A 14,093-nucleotide genomic window follows, 5' to 3' on the forward strand; every position below is an offset into this window, starting at 1 on the left:
ACTTGCTATTCTGACTCATAGGAGTGTGCGAGCCTTGTGACGGTCGACTGGTACAGAAAACACACCGATGGAATGTTTAGCAGCCTGAACACGAAGTTGTAGTTTCCTCATCACCGAAGAAGAATTTGCCTCCTTCTCGCGTCGATGCCTTTGGATCAAGTCCATCCGCAATTAACCGGGACTCGCCAGATGTTATGTCGGTTTAGGCGTCACGACACAGACGTCACTACAATCTGGGAAAGCTCTCATTTGGTGACTTGCGATCAACAGTTTCTCAACGGAGTCAAAGAGACCAAATAAACACAACAAGCTCGGAGGAGTTATGATTGGAGCCTCTCTGGCATTAGAGAGAGTGGAACCTGTGTGAGTTCCCTCGGACTGCAGATTTCTGTGCGGTGCTTCTACAAAACAAGCTGTACAAATCAAGGTTTCGTTCGTCACCCTAATTCCGAAGGAGACGCCTCGAAAAACCCAACAAAGCATCTTAAATCCCTCGTTGGAAAACCTGCATCGCAAGCAGACGACGTCGGGTTCGAAAGGATCCACCGCCGGCCCACAGCGCGCGATGAAAGTCAGGATGTTTGCTGAGGAAGTTGACGGAAGCCGCGTACTAAATCACGTCGGCGTCTTGCTTCAGTCCCGCCGGGATTACGCGGTTCGGCGTTCGCCGTTTGGCAAGGCGCGCGAGCTTTCAATCAAACCTGCTGACGTGGGAGCTGAAGGAATAAACAGCTCATTAATCTCCGGGTCGGCAGAAGGTTTCACATGAGTCAGCGACGCGAGGTGCCAGCTCTCCGCAGGCCTTTTGGAGATGGTGAACACTGGCAGTATATCTTTCAGAGCGCTCCCTAAAAATACTCCCGTTCGCCTGACTTGAAAACCAACTGGAGGCTGTGACGGCGGCTGTCGAAGGGAGGGTTCGTGTGCTCACTCCGTAACACTCGCCGGATCTCTGATTAACACACACTACTTCTGCGGCTTTCTGTTGGCCTTTGTTCTGCATGGCTTGTCCCTTGAACCCGGTGGGACTCTTGGTACGGAGCCCCGGGTCCCGAGAGGAACAGAACTGTTGCTTTAAGCTTCTAATATAATGTGTAGAGTTGATGTAGTGAAAACCAAACACCTGCAGTACATTTATTTCACAGTTTTACATTTTCTGCATGGATTGAACGCAACACAACCTCAACTGAATCTTAAACTCTAAAAATGATCCCTGCAGGTGTTTGGTCCTGTTTCTACGCGTGTGTGTGTGCGTGCGTGCGTGCGTGCGTGTGCGTGCGTGTGCATCATCACTGTTTTGACATTATCTGAGCACACGGAGAAGCTTTGAGGGTTTTCTAACCTTATGTTTTGTTTCTCTCCTCCTTCTGACCGCCTTAGAGATTTTACGTTGCCACGTCGCGGCAGCTCAAGCGCCTGGAGTCGATCAGCCGCTCTCCCATATACTCCCATTTCTCTGAGACCATCACGGGCTGTAGCGTAATCCGAGCCTATGGCAGACACTCTGCCTTTGTTCTGATGAGTGATTTCAGAGTGGACGAGAACCAAAAGAGTTATTACCCTGGTATAGTGTCCAACAGGTACGTGTCTCCGTGGTCCGGCTCGATGAAAACGCTTCTTATGTCGCTCTGTGCACGGCCGCTTTAAAGGGTCTGTTATTTTATGTTGACCTGTGAGCTACCTGGGATCTTTTCTCCTGATAATCTACCAGTCTGAATGAGACCTGGCGGCTGAGTGCAGAGCGTGGGAAAAGAAAATGAGGGCATCCCAACTCTGGATCACGGGTGTTTGCGGCATTTCATTGATGATAATTGATAATTCATTCACAAAAACATGAACTAAATCCTTATTATTAGTAGTAGTAGTAATAGTTACACCCAACCTGTGGAAATGGTTGAATGGAGGGATGGATGGATGGATGGATAGATGGATGGTTTGTTTGACGGCTGGTTGGTTTGATGGATGGAAGGAACAGAGGGACGGAATTATAAAGGTCTTTTTACACATTTGGATTTGGGTCGATGGAAACTGGATCTTCTGACAAATCATAATTTATAGATAGATAAAGATATGGAGAGATAGGAATGTCAAAGTTCAGTTTGGTTTGATAGACGACTTGAATGCGGTAAGGATAAGCAAACCAAAATATAACAGTTGACTGAGAGAACAGTGCCGTGCTCCTTTAATTTCATTGTTTTCCAGTTAACTCAAAGGCCACGTCCTCATATTGGGTGGAGCGTCTGTACTCGCATTGATATGATGTAATATTCTCTTGACAAATCATATTTGTGTAAATTATGAACAGCTCAAAGTAGTGACGTTAATAAAAATGACTAATGAAACAAATCAACCATACAACATGGAGGCACCGTTCATTTTAAAAAGGTATTTCATGAGTTTTCATTGTCCCACAGTTTTTTTACTTCCTGTAACGATGAGCCTGATTCCTCACAGGTGGCTCGGCGTGCGCATCGAGTTCATCGGGAACTGCATCGTGCTATTTGCGGCTCTGTTTGCCGTCACTGGGAAGGAGAGTCTGAACCCGGGCCTCGTGGGTCTGTCCGTGTCCTACGCTCTGCAGGTGTCCACACAACTCAACCTGCTGTCTTATCAAACAACGTTGCTCTGCTACGATAAACGCTGCGTACACGATCCATAACCGTTAGAAACAGTACAACTAATAAAAGCAGTATTCTTTCACCACAGTCATTTGCTACTACAGCAACTGACTCTAGCCTTTGTGTAACGTTTTGCTAGGTGACCATGTCTCTCAACTGGATGGTGCGGATGACTTCAGACCTGGAGAGCAACATCGTGGCCGTGGAGAGAGTGAAGGAATATTCCGAGACCACCACAGAGGTACGTTCCACCCACCCACACTCACACTGCATGTGTTTGCTTTTTGACGGACTGTTCGTTTGGTTTTGCACTCAAAGTCTCGGAATCTATCCACAAAAAGGGAAAAAAACCTCCAAAACACCACAGGAGCTATAAACCGTAACTAGATCCAGAAAGGTTAGATCACCCGGTGCCAACAAGAGCCCCTCTGTCGGGGCATCTGTACTGTACACGGTGTTCTCTCTCGCAGCGTGCCCCCCTCGTACAGTAGCTGGTAGAGCGGTTAGTGGAAGCCTTTGTTTGCAGCATCCAGCGCGTCCCTCAGGGGTGATAAATGTGCTGGCAGCTCTGAGTCCGGCTCCATGACTTCTTGGAGTGATAGACAAATCAGGCTCAGCTCGAAGCCAAGCGGGCTAATGAGTTGTTCAGAAACCTCCCCTGGTCAGAAGAGCTGTGTTTGTGTTTGACAGGCCCCCTGGGTGGTGGAGGACAAGAAGCCCCCTCCAGAATGGCCCATGGCCGGGAACGTGGAGTTCAACGACTACTCGGTCCGGTACCGAGAGGGACTGGACCTGGTCCTGAAGAGACTCACGCTGAGTGTGAAGGGGGGAGAGAAGGTTGGAGTCGCCGTGCAGCGAGTCGATTTCCCCGTTAGAGAAGACCAACCGTCCGCTGACTCTTCTGCGGTGTGTTTCTGCAGATCGGTATCGTGGGCCGCACGGGGGCCGGTAAGTCCTCCATGACGCTGTCCCTCTTCAGGCTGCTGGAGGCGGCGGCAGGAGAGATTACCATCGACCAGGTGAAGATAGCAGAGATCGGCCTGCACGACCTGAGGTCCAAACTCACCATCATTCCACAGGTACGCTCACGATTTCCACCTTATTATATCATCATGTGATGTTGCGATGTCGGCTTGCTCAGTATGCACGTTAGAAAAATTACTGAACTCTGATAAATTGCTTCCAAGCACTCTGCGTTCATTCTCTAGATAATCCAAATGGCTTTTCAACGTGTGAGAAAAGTGATTAATTCACAAAAATCATCTGACCAACTAAAAAATGGTATTCGGTTATTAACCATCATTTTTCTCACCTGGTAGCCGCAGGGAGGAAGTCAAAAACATGAAAACACCAAGATTCTCCGCTATGTAATGGACGTCACAGTCATTTAGAGATAAGAGAAAATTGATCAAACAGCAGATTCATTCATCATTTCAACATTTTGGACTTTGCTCAGTTCGGTAATAAGACATTTGTGGATCTTGTGAAATTGTAATGATTATTGAGCACAACAGGTAAATACAACTCCAAATCATTTGTATAACATTGGGGAGGCAATTCCAAAGCTCTTACCCCAATGAGAGGGAACAACAGCGGTCCCAATACGGAGCTCTGAGGAACTCCATGTTTAACACTAGTGTATAATGCACATTACAGTATTTCTTTCTTGCTGTCATACAACAAGAACGTACAACTGCAAGTCATCGGCATAACAAGGAGAGGTGAAAGGTTGTTGTTGAGACTTAACTCATTTTGCTTGTCATGGTTCTCGTGCTCCCAGGAGCCTGTGCTGTTCTCCGGCTCACTGAGGATGAACCTGGACCCTTTTGATCGGTACAGTGACGAGGAGGTCTGGAAGGCTCTGGAACATTCTCACCTGCACAGGTTTGTCAGCAACCAGCCGTCGAAGCTGGAGCTGGAGTGTGCAGAGGGAGGAGAAAACCTCAGGTACGTCCCACAGAGAAAAGACAGGAAGTGAAGTCTGTGTGAACGTGGCCTCACTGGGTTTGTGCCGCCGCCTCTCCAGCGTGGGTCAGAGGCAGCTGGTGTGTCTGGCACGGGCCTTACTGAGGAAGACCAGGATCCTCATCCTGGACGAAGCCACGGCCGCCATCGACCTGGAGACAGACGACCTCATCCAGTCCACCATCAGGATGCAGTTCGAGGACTGCACCGTCTTCACCATCGCACACAGGCTCAACACAATCATGGATTACACAAGGTGTGCATACACACTCGACAGAAAGTCAGAGACTGCATTAAACATGAAATACAAATTGAATCTCCGGTCTCTCCCTGCAGAGTGCTGGTGTTGGACAAGGGACAGATTGCTGAGTTTGACACGCCCACAAACCTCTTATCACAGAGAGGAATCTTCTACGGCATGGCTAAAGACGCCGGGCTGGCGCAGTAGGACCGCCGCCACGCCGCCGGACCGGCTCGGTCCGACACTTCAAACACTCCTCACTCGGTATTTGTGTGTTCAGGACTCTCGCTGCTTGTTTCCAACGAGGCCTGGACTCCTCTGCAGACTCGGGTCAATTAGCAGTTGTAGCGCCTTCGTCGCAAATGACATGAGGACTTTGAAGACACGGTGAGAAGTTTCCGACTCCGACTGTGCGGCGAGGTTCCCGCTGCCCGTCCGTGCAGTCTCTTATAGGAAAAACAAGCCATAAAATGTGCAAACGCTACTTGTTCCAAGTCTGCTCGTTAGTGCCTTCTGCCAGTGGGATAGAGAAAACCAGTGAATGTATCTTTTACCAATCGACCGTCTGCTGCAAAAAACAAACAAAAGGAGGAACTTTTTTTTTTTTTTTTATTTTTTTCTACAAAGACAAATACTGTGCCACTGTACCTTCCTCGTAAGAAAAAAAAAACCCCACATCTTTGTGATAAACCCACTTATTTTTGTATTGTACATTTATTTAAGCTACTTTTTTTGAAGAACTGTCTAACTTAGGGAAGTTTGCACAGTCAAATATGTGATTCTTCTGTGAACCAAATCTATAAAAACTTGAATTGTGTACCACCAAAACATGAGATATAAATGCCTTTATTAAAAAAGAAAGAACAATGAGTATCTTGTTGATGACGTTTTCCGGTGATGTGTTCCTGACCAATGGTGTATGCAATGTAACATTCAGCCACCCAATGGTGTCGCTACACCACCTTGTCGGGTGGAGTCAAGCAATGAATTTCTGGGAGGTGTAACGTTGTCATTCACACCCCCTAACCCAGCCATGCAAGTTCAGTAGTTATGCAAGATTAGACTGACCAATGGAGTGACTTAATTACTGTCAGGAGTCGGACAGAATTTGACACACCAATGTTCTCTCAGTCGACTCCAGAATGTGACCCAGCAATTTGGTCTCTTTTTCAGTTCCATCACACAGAATCAGCCCAAATAATGTTATTTCCCTCATATTGACATTGGCCACCCAGTGGTATTCCTTCATTAGTTGAGCAGACCAAATTTGGTCACCCCACCAATGTTGTCAGACGTTCACATAATTGGCCCCACCAATGGTAATTTGTCATTTGTCCGTCACCCTGGATTAGGCCCACCAATGGTATCTCTCCATCACTTTGTCACACTGAATTCAGTCCACCATTGGTGCCTTCCTCAGCCTGTCACAGAATTTGGCCCACCAATGGTAGTTCTTCATTTGTCCATCAAACCAAATTTGCCCTATTTGTCATTTCTGTCAAACCAGTAGTTTCTCTATCTGTCACTCAGCTCTCAACCCACCAATAGCGACTCTTCATTAAGTTTGATAATTAATTGATCCTCTTGAGGAATTTTTTATTTATTTTTTGCTCTGATATACCACATTTGATCCACCAATGGTGTCTCTTCTTGAGTCCTTCACACAGAACTTGACCCACCAGTCGTTTCTCTTCACTTGTCACTCAGCTTCCAGCCCAATAATAATGATTATTTATTAGATGTGGTACTTAATTGATCTCCTTGATATTTTCTCTTCAGTGTAACACACCAGATTTCCCCCCCAATTGTATTTCTTCATGTCAGTCTGGTGCCTCTTCGTCAGTCAGCCATTTGTTTTACAGCCTTCCTCTTGATCTTGTAATGGAGTATCAATCAATTTGTTACTTAAACAGTGTTGAACTATAGTTAATCAATACTGTATTTCATGTCGCTATCAATAAGTGTTGTTTTACTTCACACCAGAGTTACATGATGGTGCTAATGCTGGTAAATCAACCAGTGTGTAAATTCTTCAGTCGGCCACGAGAGGGCACTCTCAGTCTGAGTATGCATACTCTGACAGTCAGTAACTTTACACACTGGCACATAAATTTAACCTACGAATAGAGATTCTTTAGTATTATTAGAGTCACATAAAGGGTGAAAACCAAATCAGGGGATTTCACAGTATGCCGTTTCCCGGATCTTCTGCGATGTGTGTTGAGGAACCATTGATCCAACAGAAGCGCTCGGACCTCGGCGCCCCAGGCTTCTCTTCAGGACGGCGTCTCTCTCCTCACACAAATGGACGCGCTGCGCTTTGTGTATGCCATGGCTTTCTGTGAATTACCAACACTGTCTCTAGCTGACGGACGACTGAAACTGAGACACGCTGCTGAGGCATGTGGACCCTGGTGAGAAAGTTCTCGAAAAAGTTAAAGAAATTGCTCAACATTTTGGGACCTGAGAAGACGTGAATGAAAACATTGCTCGGTGTCTTGTTCTTAGCTTAGCGCGAAGCTATCAGAAACCAGTTAGCTTAGCAACTATTAGACCTGGAAGTGGTCCGAGGGTTACGCGGTCTCTTGAAGGTCGATTCAACGGTGCTCGGAAAGCAAACCTCACATTTTAGCGTTTCGACGCTTCAGCAGCTTGAATGTGCTTCATGCAGGAAGTCACATTCAGAACGTGGTTGACGGCGGTCGTGGAAGGCGCTCCACCGGCTTCTCGTCCAAGGACACTTCAACAGGTAGAAGAACGACCATCGAATCACCAACCTTTGATTGGAAGACAATCCCAGAGAACAGGGAGAGGAGTGAGTGAATGTTTACTACTTTTATCCAGGTTTGTTCGCGCTGCAGGAAACGTCAAACTGACGATTTGACTAGCGGCTTTTTTCAGGACATCCGATGTTCTCATTTGTAACGTTGACAAGTATTACATAAACTTAGCTTCTGTAGCTTTATTTAATCAGGTTATTTGAGCGGGAAGTAAATTAACGTTGTTGTAAATGTTCCAGAATTAGCCAAGAGGCTATTTCTTTTCTTTTTTTATTAGTTTTATCTGTTTCAGCCCTTTTATCTTTTATTTTAGTCTCTTTTGGCCATTTCAGCAATTTTAGCAATGTTAGCATTTTTAGCTCCTTTGCTGTATTTAGCCAAACTTGCGTGGTTTTAGCCATTTTATCCGTTTAGCTCTTTCTTCCTGTGTTGAATAAAATTAAATTTCTATCAAGGTGTCTTTATTTTGGGATTTAATCAGGTTTAACTTTTGTGAAGTTTTTGGATGTGAAAGTGATGCAGATTTTACAGCACCGTGTTCTGAAGATATAAATACATTTATATGTGAGGGTCAAGAGTTTTTGTCTTTGTTGCAGCGGGTTTCCCTTTGAATGACAAAATGAGATTCCAGCTCCAGACAACAAGGCTCTATTTACTACACACACACACACACACACACACACACACACACACACACACACACACACACACACACACACACACACACACACACACACACACACACACACACACACACACACACACACACACACACACACACACACACACACACACACAGCAGAACAAACTATTTACCACACACACTGAGACGCAGCGTGAGTTCATGTGTTGTGCTGAGAGGGGCACCAACATGGCGCTGTCCTAAAGTGAACCCACACACACACACACACACACACACTGAAGTATAGAATTCCTTTTCAAGGATTTAAACAATAAGTTGTCAGAACTCAAAGTCCGTTTAAATTAAAATCTAAAATTTAATTGAGTAGCTTTTGATTCCAGAGCTAAAAGTTTGGAATATGCTCAGCCTCTCGGGAAGGAAGGTGCCTCAACACTGAGTATGTTGTTTCCTAAAGATCCAGTTCTGTGGTGATGCCTGAAGGGGAACTAGTTTGAGAGTATAAAATGCTCTTCCAAATAGTTTGACCTGTCCTCGTTGCCCTGAACTGCCAGGCCAGTGAGAATCGGGAGGCGGAACAAAGAGGTTTCACGTGGTTTCCTTGATTTTGGAAGGAATTATTCCTCATCTCTCACCTCACAACACATGTAAATAAGTATAATTATGACAAAATCTGTTGAATTGTGTGTTTTATTCAAATTAATTTCAACCGTTATCTTCTCGGGTTGATTTAACCCCCACAGAATTATTTTGTTTTTTTATTTGAGTTTTCTTTTAATAATATAAAACCAAAACTAACATAGTTTGAAACCGTTATCCAGGCGAGCCTTTAACATTTTAGTTTGTTGTTTTCCATTTCTCTAACCAAACTGTCAACTTTTTCTTTGTCCCAGTAAAAAAAAAGAAAAAAAGATTTAGGAGAATATGTGTAAAAATGAATGGTAATGTGTTGAGAACAAGTTTATTAAAAGATCAAACAAAAGGATTCTGATGATTTTATATCTTGTACTTTAAAGGCAGATTGATCTGTGTGTCATGAATGTTGCGTAAATATTCCTTTTAGGTGCAGTTTGCAACATGTTTCCAAAATTTCACTTTACAATTGCATCATTTTACTTAATAGTCAACTTCATGCAGATGTTGGATAATATTCAGTGTTGCTGAAGGAAATCTGTTTGTCTTTTTTAATCTGGTTTCTTTGACGTCTTGTTATGATAAATTCAGTTCACTTCACCTTCAGTTCTTCTCATTTGCAGTTATAGTTACACAGAACCTTCAAGAACCTTTGTAGACTTATTCTTGTCCTGATCTTTCTGTATCTCCTCCATGGAGGCCACACCATCACTCCCCGGACTCCTTAAAGTAGTTATTCTTATATAAACATTCATTATCAATAAACCAGTCGATTCATAATAAACACTGGCTATATGTTCGGGGGTTGTTTTCCTCAGCTGCAGCCAATCAGAGGCCTTCCTGCTGCCATTACATAACCAGCATTATATCACACCTGCCCAGAACATTTGCACACTGTTGTATATGTACCAGGGCTTTACATTTAAGACAATCTCATAATTAGGAGTGTGTGATGACCGTGTTATTCGTTCAAGCCCAATAGAAAACATCTTAACTTTTATCTCCAAAAATGCACTTTTACAGTCAACAGAAACATTCAAAATAGAAACTAAATTATTTGTAATTATAATAATGCACAACATTGTGAAATCTTCTTGGTTTAAAGATTTGTCTTGTTTACATTTTTTAAAATAGCCAGAAGTTTCTATACAATCTCCCCATGAAGTCTATTTCTGTGCGTAAAACTCCACTTGAACTATAAAAACTGCACATTCACCAGGATTCATTCTGACTGAGTGAACTTGGACATGTGGTTTTCATCAGTCAGAATCATTAAGGGATATTTTTTTCAGTTCCTTTTTGAAGTCTCCAGCTCCTTTGGGGAGGTTTTCTCTCGGCGCGTCTTTACGCGCGGTGCGCCACGGCGCCGCTGGAGCGCGTAAAGGGTTAAACGGGGTTACCAGCGATCCTTCTAACAGGCAGGTGCCCCCGTCAGCTCCCCCCAAAAAATATCTTTGCTCTGACTTCTTTTTTTCCCCTCCTTCCATCAGAGGAGCGGCTTGAGGGGAACTTGTCATGTTTTTGCGAGTTATTGGCAAGTGTCGGTAACGGCGATGGCTGCGGATCGCGGGTATAAATAGCGCATCGCCGCCGCTGCAGGACTGGATTGATCAGGCTGACGCTCATCGAGGTTCACGCACACACTCACGCACGTGCGCAACGGGGGTGAACTGGCTTGTTTCTACTCAAACAGTACAGCAGAGTCTTACTTTCTTTCCGGCGGTGCGCGCCCTCCTGCAGCCTCTCGGGCACTTGTCGTTTCTCTGCGCGCTCTGGAGATGTGGTGGATGCTTTTCCCTCGCTGGATCTGGTTCCTGGCGCTCGCGGCCGTGTGGATGGAGCTGCGGGTCGGAGTTCTGCCCCACATCATCTACTCTCACGCGGGAGTTTGCCCCAATGACGTGAACCCCAACCTGTGGGTGGACGCCATGAGCACCTGCATCCGAGAGTGTGAATCTGACCAGGTAAAGACAGAGGGCCCATCTTTAAACAAATAACTTTTCAAATCAGTGTAATTATCTTCATGTTTTCAGGAAATGTGTTTTACGTGCAGCTGTTTAAGTAATAAATTACTTTAAAAAGTACGAGTGGTACTAATAAATACTAGTTAATTCAAGTACATGTTTATTTGTGCCATAAAACTCAGGTTTACTCAACATAATCTTTTTAACTTTAATCCTTTATTGAATCAATATGTTGTTATTATAGAACAAATTACTTCAAAGTTTTTTCAGTGGGAAAATATTAACATTTTGATAAAATCACACATATTTCATGTCTCCTATTATAAATAAGTCTCTATTTTGAAGTTTCTCCCTTTTTTCATGTGTGACCCTCTACTGAGTACTGCTGTCCTACAATATGATGTATTATTTGCCAAAAAGTGTTTTTGTTTTCCAATGCATTTGTGCAAATACAAGTTACAATATCAGTATTTTCTCACACCAATTTCTATAATCAATTGTTGATGGGTTAAAAGAAGATGCTGTGTTTTCATAATCCGAACAAATTCTAGAATTCCTACTCAAGCTTGATCTACAATATTATCCAGCACAACGTTATCTTAATTTGAAGAGCAAGTTAGTAAATGTGGTCATTTCCTCAATAAAAGGTTAAAAACAAAGTGGCTCCTGAGTACACCCACAATGACAGGTATTAAAGTTTTTGAGTTGCTTTTTTTCTCTCCAGTAAATAAATAAGTCAATAAATGGCTTATTTATGTTTGCTTGTTGAAAAAATGTGCTTGAAATGTAAATATTGTAAAGAGATCAGTTCAAAGAAAAGCCTGCCATCAGTAAAGCAATATAATCAAGTTCTTTGTACTCCTTTGTTTTAAAAAAAACTTTAATATTCTAATGCTACAGTAGTTATTGGTTCATTCTCCTCCTCTGTAACTTCTCCCTCTGCTCCTCTTCCAGGAGTGTGAGACCTTCGAGAAGTGCTGCCAGAATGTTTGCGGGAATCGGAGCTGTGTGGCGGCTCGCTCTGCCGACGGCAAGAAGGGCACCAAAGAGGCGACGTGCGCCAGCTTCCTGTGCACCCAGCAGGGGTCCGAATGCGACATCTGGGACGGCCAGCCGGTGTGCAAGTGCCGGGACCGCTGCGAGAGGGAGCCGCACTTCACCTGCGCCTCAGACGGCATGACCTACTACAACAAGTGCTACATGGACGCCGAGGCGTGCTCCAAGGGCATCACCCTCTCCGTGGTCACCTGCCGTTTCCACCTCACCTGGCCCAACACCAGCCCCTCGCAGCCTCAGGCCACCACCTTCCGCTCCACCACCGCCCCCCTCCAGTCCACAGTCCCGCCGCCCACCGAGCCCCAGCCGCCCGTGCTGGTCGGCGGCCCCACCTCCCAGACGGTGAACGTGGGCGACACGGCCAGCTTCCTGTGTGACGTCATGGGCCGACCCCGGCCCGAGGTCACCTGGGAGAAGCAGCTTCCTGACGGGGTGGAGAGGGCCATCATGAGGCCCAATCAGGTGCGGGGGAACATGGTGGTCACCAACATCGGTCTGCTGGTCATCTACAACGCCCAGCCGCTTGATTCAGGGGTCTACACCTGCAGGGCACGGAACCCGTCTGGCTCGGTGCAGGCCAGCCACCCGCTCACTGTCCTCCCCACTGAAGTACTGAAAGCCCCGGAGCCCAAGAACCTGACCCGCTGTCCACCTGAAGAGTGCCAGAAACCCCTCGACAGTCCAGAGGACTGCGGGAGCGAGGTGGAGAGAGTCAGTTGGTATTATGAACCCAAAACCAACAACTGCTTCTCCTTCACGCACTGCCTCAGCTACAACACAAGCCAGCAGCCCGGGAAAGCGTTTGACACGTATGAGGACTGCATGCAGTGCTGCGGTCCCGAGCTGGCGGGCCCCTGCGGGCTTCCCAGCTTGCAGGGGCCCTGTAAGGCATACGAACCGCGGTGGGCCTACAGCAGCACCCTGCGGCAGTGCCAGTCCTTCATCTACGGAGGCTGCGAAGGCAACGACAACAACTTTGAGTCCAAAGAAGCCTGCGAGGAGATGTGCCCATACCCCAAGAACCATCACTGCAAGGCCTGCAAGCCCAGAGGAAAGATGGTGACCAGCTTCTGCCGGAGCGACTTCGTCGTGCTTGGCCGCATGACGGAGCTGACGGAGGAGAAGGATTCGGGCCACGCGCTCGTGACTGTGGAGGAGATCCTCAAGGACGAGAAGATGGGCCTCCGCTTCTTCGGCAAGGAACCCCTGGAGGTCACGTTCCTCAACATGGACTGGAACTGCCCCTGCCCGAACATCACCGGCGCGGCCGCCGAGGGCCAGGTCATCATCATGGGCAACGTCAACGATGGCATGGCCGTCCTGCAGCCCGAGAGCTACGTGGGCGCCTCCAGCCCGCGTCGGGTTCGGAAATTGAAAGAGGTCGTCTCGAAGAACACATGTGACATTCTCAAAGCGATCACCAACAGTCCTCAGTAGCGACGGGGTCGTCGTCTGAACAGGAAGCCGAGTCGACTGCAAGTACAAGAGAGCGGCGTGTTCTGAACTGTAAGGCTTGGATTTCTTGAGAGTTTTTCACGTTGCGTTTGATGCATTTGTTGTGGTTTTAAAATGTTCACCTGATTTGTTTCCCGAAAGACTTCCAGAACAATCCCCCCAGATCCTCGTCCGCCTCTGTGCCCTCCAGCAGACTCTGGCACTGAAGCACTAAAACCGACCCAACAGAGTTTGACACTCATGTACACGACTTTCTCTCATCAGCTGTATCCCCCCCCCCCAAGCCTCATGTACTTGCTTCACCTTTTCCTCAGCGAGGTCTATTCGATTCACCAACATGATTGAGTTGTACTATATTTGCTTGAACGCTACGTTAAACGCACAACCAGTCATTTCTTTCTACTTATTTCACACTTCTTGGCTATTTATTGTCATGTAAGCTTTTGTTTTTGTTTTCATACCTCACATTTGTAGAACCTGAAGTGATATTTTGTATAATGTGTGAAGAAAAATAAACTTTTACCAGCTTTGTTTTGTTTACATCTGCGGTGCACTGAGTTTTTACTTTATAAAGCTGATGGGGGGGAGGTGGCTTTTATTGTACCTGTGAGGCTCATCTGACAGAACGTGATTAAAGACACATCACAAAACAAACAGTACCAATCCAATGTGCAAAAAGACTCCATGGCATTGTAAAGAAAAGAACAACCCAATCTTGCTTTGCCTCCACGATCAGGCGTA

General features: G+C 45.9%; 2 protein-coding genes across 3 annotated transcripts in view; both read left to right on the top strand.

Moving 5' to 3' along the window:
• Positions 1–5,082, top strand: part of abcc3 (ATP-binding cassette, sub-family C (CFTR/MRP), member 3) — a 48,379-nt gene extending 43,297 nt beyond the window's left edge. Inside the window, exons 24-31 of the mRNA XM_080470511.1 lie at positions 1,381–1,580; positions 2,455–2,581; positions 2,758–2,859; positions 3,309–3,455; positions 3,539–3,697; positions 4,399–4,565; positions 4,645–4,839; positions 4,920–5,082. Coding sequence (XP_080326637.1) covers positions 1,381–1,580; positions 2,455–2,581; positions 2,758–2,859; positions 3,309–3,455; positions 3,539–3,697; positions 4,399–4,565; positions 4,645–4,839; positions 4,920–5,031 — 1,209 coding nt within the window. The 3' untranslated portion in view covers positions 5,032–5,082. The remainder of the gene's footprint in view (positions 1–1,380; positions 1,581–2,454; positions 2,582–2,757; positions 2,860–3,308; positions 3,456–3,538; positions 3,698–4,398; positions 4,566–4,644; positions 4,840–4,919) is intronic.
• Positions 5,083–10,284: 5,202 nt separating this feature from the next.
• Positions 10,285–13,891, top strand: wfikkn2b (WAP, follistatin/kazal, immunoglobulin, kunitz and netrin domain containing 2b). Of its 2 annotated transcripts, XR_013936222.1 has the most exons (3): positions 10,481–10,841; positions 11,796–13,403; positions 13,494–13,891. XR_013936222.1 is itself a non-coding variant. In XM_080486061.1 (2 exons), the coding sequence occupies exons 1-2, from the start codon at positions 10,656–10,658 to the stop codon at positions 13,332–13,334; spliced, it is 1,725 nt and encodes a 574-aa protein (XP_080342187.1). In that variant the 5' UTR covers positions 10,285–10,655; the 3' UTR covers positions 13,335–13,891. The 2 variants fall into 2 exon arrangements, 1 of the variants encoding a protein (XP_080342187.1); XM_080486061.1 differs by having other exon boundaries at positions 10,285–10,841; positions 11,796–13,891.
• The last annotated feature ends 202 nt before the right edge of the window (positions 13,892–14,093 follow it).

The sequence above is a fragment of the Lipophrys pholis genome, assembly GCF_963383615.2.
Source record: "Lipophrys pholis genome assembly, chromosome: 1".
Taxonomy (NCBI): domain Eukaryota; kingdom Metazoa; phylum Chordata; class Actinopteri; order Blenniiformes; family Blenniidae; genus Lipophrys; species Lipophrys pholis.

Excerpts from the sequence above, each read along its gene's own strand:
- wfikkn2b (XM_080486061.1), top strand. The coding sequence starts at position 10,656 with ATGTGGTGGATGCTTTTCCCTCGCTGGATCTGGTTCCTGGCGCTCGCG. Across the intron at positions 10,842-11,795 it reads GAGAGTGTGAATCTGACCAG|GAGTGTGAGACCTTCGAGAA; the intron begins GTAAAGACAGAG and ends CTCCTCTTCCAG.